The sequence below is a fragment of the Triticum aestivum genome, chromosome 4D (assembly GCF_018294505.1).
Source record: "Triticum aestivum cultivar Chinese Spring chromosome 4D, IWGSC CS RefSeq v2.1, whole genome shotgun sequence".
Lineage (NCBI taxonomy): Eukaryota > Viridiplantae > Streptophyta > Magnoliopsida > Poales > Poaceae > Triticum > Triticum aestivum.
Genome location: NC_057805.1, coordinates 337,151,035 through 337,155,693, shown reverse-complemented (window position 1 = coordinate 337,155,693; position 4,659 = coordinate 337,151,035). Strand labels below are relative to the sequence as shown.

The window sequence follows — 4,659 nt, the reverse complement described above, 5'->3', positions numbered from 1 at the left end:
ACATTACATTCCCTGCAAGTTTTAGGATCTGGAGTGCTATTACCTCTTGTTTTATTTATTACTCTTAGCGGTAGAGTACCTTAGCTAAACAAGAATTGGGGGGCACTGTACGGCACGATGCGAAAAAAAAGGCAGTGTATGGTAAGTATCGGCCGGTGTTTGTGTGGAAAGAATTAGCCGACCTTTTATTTACTCTTATTAGTTGTTTTATTTACTGCCTGAGTACTTTAGCTCATTCTTGTTAATTACTGTACTTGGTGACAAGAATGTTTATGTGTGTCACTCAGCGTAAATTATATGTATTTTAAATCAGTAAGTATCCAGTGTTTGTACATGTGCCGCGCGTGAGGGTGAGGCCATGATATTGACGAGCCCCCGTTGTGTCTCCAATCAAGGAATTGGCCGACCGCTGAGAGCTGGCAATGCAAAGCGAAGATCGACCCCCAAAATTCCCAACCACGAGACCGATTTAGTAGTAGTTTGAAATGAACCAACGCACAGCCCCGCCGGCCGATCCAACCAACGCCGCTCATGGACGCAGTGAGCCCCACCTGCAGAGGACATGGCGTATGGTATGGAGTTTCTCCTTTCAAAGCAAACTGCACAAATAAATCTACCCATGATATTTTTTGTTTACTGAAGTATGTAGATGAAACTCAAACGTATCACTATATTTATTTTTTACCAGCAAGCCTGGGGGCTTTTTATATTCCTTATCAAATATCGTTACATCGTTTATAAGCGTTTGCATTAGAAATGTAGGGGGTTCATCGACCCAGGTACAAAAATCTGAATAAAACAAAAATGATCTCGGGTAGACCTCCGGTCAGGCAAAAATTCTTGAGGATGACAACCAAACAGCCCCATAGCACTTGTCCACCACGTCCAAAAAAAGAAGAAGACAAAGTGCTACTCAACTCACAGGTGATCTTCACGCCATGAAAAGGATGATTTATGTACAACATTCTCTCCTCATCAATTTACTTATTTACCGTCGTTGAGTACGCGGCTGGTTCAGTACGCCGCTGCTTTATAAGAGCAAAGCAGGCTCCGCTGCTTAACTGAACACCACAAACACTACGTGAAACAGTAGCTCAAATCGCTCGCAACCACCCTGCACTCTCAGACTCTCAGTCCAGTTCCCAGTCCCACGCCGGCCGGCCGTTCGTTCGTCCGACATGCACTGGAGCGACGAGGAGACGTCCGTTCTCGTGGACGCTTGGGGCCCGCTGTACCTCGGCCGCAATCGAGGCCCCCTCAGCATGGAGGACTGGGACTCCGTGTGCAGCGCCGTCGACGCACACCACGCCGCCGCCGGGCTCGACTTCAGCCGCAACCCCGCCGGTTGCAGGAGGCGCATCTCTACACTCAAGGCTCGGTACACGGAGGAGGCCGCCAAGGGGCAGCCGACGTCGGCGTGGCGCCACTTTGCCCACCTCCGCGCCTTCCTGGCCGATCCCAGCGGCGGGCCTCCGGGCTTCGCCGCCAAGAAGCCGGGGGCGTCCGTGAAGCAGGAGAAAAAGAAGGTGGAGGAGGCGAGTGGATCGGTCGGCACGACGAAGGTCCCGGCGAAGCGCCAGTTTTCGAGCCTACGGGACATCCTGGCAAAGACGCCGGCGACCCTCAAGGAGGAGGAGGAGACCGTGAAGGGCTGCGGGTGTGAGTTGGTTGGGGGTTCGGCGGCGGGGGTGACGAAGCTGGTGGCGGAGATGACGAGGCTGGCGGAGGTGCACGAGCGCGTGGAGATGGAGAGGCACAGGTTCAGGAAGGAGATGCTCAAGATGAAGATGAAGGAGGAGATGGAGACGGAGGACGTGAAGCTGGAGCGCAAGAAGGTGAAGGCGGAGAATGAGGAACAAGTCCGCGGCAACTAAAATCATGGTAAAAACTAAACGATCTCTATCCCATTCCCAGTCCTATCAGCGGCAATACAGTTTGTTTTCTTCTTCTTACGTTTGGTTTCTACTGTATTTTGTGTGCAGAGGGACGGGGGATTTGGTCTGCAGGCTGATGCGTGTAGGCTGAAAATCCAGTGGAATAGAGAAGTAGTGTTTGTGCTTCACTGTATCTTGTTTTACACCTAGTGTTGTTTACTGCATTTGTGGTTGTACTCCGCACTTACCATGTACCGTAGCTAGTACTAGTAATTAGCAAGCAAGAATCACCCCTAGATTACATATCAATGTAATGTACGCATTTTAAATCAGTAGTATAATCCAGCGTTTGTGTCTCGATCGAGTTGAATCATGATGGATCCCCAAAATTCCTAATCCTAAGCAGGAGAGGAGACCTCTTGTTTGAAACCAAGCCTCCCCCCTTCCCCTCCCCTTCCCTGCGAGGCTGCGACGCACCGCTCTGGGCTCCGTAGGACGGTAGGAGTCGCCGACGCAGGTACGGCACCACCGCGAGACGCGCCTATATATATAAGACGCAGCGCAGGGCCTCCGGGGTCCGACCCCGAGGGGCACCCCCGTCGCTCGCATTGATCCATCAGGCTCAGACGGCAGGCACGCACACCCACGCCACGCCTCCCTCCCAAAGCCAGCGCCGATGTCCGCCATCGCCCACCGCCGCCGCCGCCCCGCGCCGGCCCCGCCCGCGTGGACCCCCGAGCCCTGGAGCGACGGCGAGACGGCCGCGCTGCTCGAGGCCTGGGGCCCGCGCCACCTCCGCGCCGGCGGCGGCCCCCTCCGCACCTCCGACTGGCGCGCCTGCGCCGCGGCCGTCACCGCGCGCCGCGCCGCCGACGGCCGCGCGCCGCGCACCGTCGACCAGTGCAAGAACCGCATGGACTACCTCAAGAAGCGCCTCAGGGCCGACCGCTCCAGGCCCTCGCCGCCGCCGCCGCTCTCCGGCTCCCTCCGCCGCCTCGCCAAGCTCCTCCGCCAGGCCCCCTCGGTCCCGCACCGCCTCGCGCCCAAGGTTCAGCGGGAGGACCGCCAGGACCACGAGGAGGAGACTCCCCTGTACCGCGACTGGCCGCCGGTGCCCAAGCGGCGGAGGACGGCCGTCTCGCTGTCGCCGCTGAGCTCCTCCGCGGAGCATCACCACGGGAACGGAGGGGCGGCCTGCACGGAGGTTGCGGCTGCTCTGGATAGGCTGGCGGGGACGTACGAGCGGGTTGAGGCGGCCAAGCAGATGGAGGCGACACGGCTGGAGGACCGCCGCCTGGAGGCCATGCGGGACCTAGAGATCGAGCGCATGCGGGTTCTCGCCGACGTCGCCATCTCCACCTCGGACGACACACAAACCCCAGCCACCTCCGCCGCCATCTCCACCTCCGCCGATACACACACCTCAGTCGCTGCCGCAGCCAGCGGCGGCCTAGTCGGTGAGTTTTCTCTTGTTGCCTGAGCCCATCTGCGTATTATCCATGGTTAATGATTGTTGATTAGCGTTTGAATTTGGACGCAACATGTCTGCAAATCTGCAATTGCTGAGAGCTCCAGCTTATGCATCATCATGAGTAATGAGATCATTAAATTTGGTGAGACATTCATTATTGCTAGAAAACAGTGTGCCCCAGCCTCAAATTAGCCTCGAGTGATTCATTCATAAGATAATACTAAGATGCGATGCTATTATTTCTAATCAGACTACTCATGTGCGACAGTGCAAGGTTGCTTTCTGCTTATGCTCTGTACTCTGTTCCATCTCCAGTAGAACACCAACTGCAAGATTTTAGAGAGATGGGCACTGAATACTGTTAACAAGTAGCAGTAATCTGTTCATCATGTGCATGATTATGTTGCTTTGAACAATTAGGAATCGTCTGTTCAGGATCACGCCTCTCTGACATTCTGTCTGTCTTGTGCTTTTTGACAGAGGAACTAGTACAGTAGACTGGGCATGGTAGAGCCCTCCGGATTCCAGATCATCTTTTCAGGAGATCATTGCAGCGTGGAGAAGCCAACTGACGTGATGATGCCCTTACCAGAAGTTACATGGGTTTAGGTTACAGGAAAAGCTTAGCCAGATATAGGATAGCACATGATGAGACTTTTTTTAGTTCAATGATTGCGGGTTTTACAGCGGTGCAGGACGAGGGAGGGACTCGATTGCCTGAATGCATCGTTCTGTTCTTTGCGACTCGGCCAGTCATGTGGGCACACGGTAATTTACTGCTGTAATCCCCCTGTGTTTCCAGCTGACGAACCATTCGGCTGTGAAACATTATCGGTAAATATGATGTTTTGGATACTACTTCTACGAGTTCCAGAAGACTGCTCTACTTCTGTTATGTGTTTGCTTGCTGCTGGTGTGTGCAATCTGCTGCGGCTTTGTGCGTGTGTGCCTTTCCTCGCACATTGCTGTAGCATAATTGATAAATCTTTGTCAGGCAAGCGAGCAAAAGTTCCTCGCCTCTCTTAACCTGGAAAATGCACAGCAGCAAGCTGGAAACGGGAATGATTTGGGCCAATAATTTGAATGTTTCAGAAGCACCTGCACTTTTTCTTGGCGGGGTAGAAGCTCTGGCACTTTGTTACTGAGCCATCCACCGCCGACTTGACTTTGCGGGGTAGAAGCACCGGCACTTTGCCATTTGGTGGGTGCTTTTGATATATATTTTCCGAAAAATAATATGTGGAAAGTTTCTCTGGTTTGAGATAAAAGCTTTAAAACTTTCAAATTTCGGGTAATCTTTGCCGGATGTTAGCT

At 53.6% G+C, this 4,659-nt stretch overlaps 2 protein-coding genes across 2 annotated transcripts; both read left to right on the top strand.

Annotated features, from left to right (window-relative positions):
• Positions 1-741: 741 nt before the first annotated feature.
• On the top strand, positions 742-2,243 carry LOC123099996 (trihelix transcription factor ASIL1). Its single transcript, XM_044522001.1, has 2 exons — positions 742-1,881; positions 1,983-2,243. The coding sequence occupies exon 1, from the start codon at positions 1,179-1,181 to the stop codon at positions 1,872-1,874; it is 696 nt and encodes a 231-aa protein (XP_044377936.1). The 5' UTR covers positions 742-1,178; the 3' UTR covers positions 1,875-1,881; positions 1,983-2,243.
• Positions 2,244-2,333: 90 nt separating this feature from the next.
• On the top strand, positions 2,334-4,203 carry LOC123099995 (trihelix transcription factor ASIL1-like). The gene is made up of 2 exons (XM_044521999.1): positions 2,334-3,331; positions 3,826-4,203. Exons 1-2 carry the CDS (start codon positions 2,551-2,553, stop codon positions 3,840-3,842), a joined length of 798 nt encoding a protein of 265 aa, XP_044377934.1. The 5' UTR covers positions 2,334-2,550; the 3' UTR covers positions 3,843-4,203.
• The last annotated feature ends 456 nt before the right edge of the window (positions 4,204-4,659 follow it).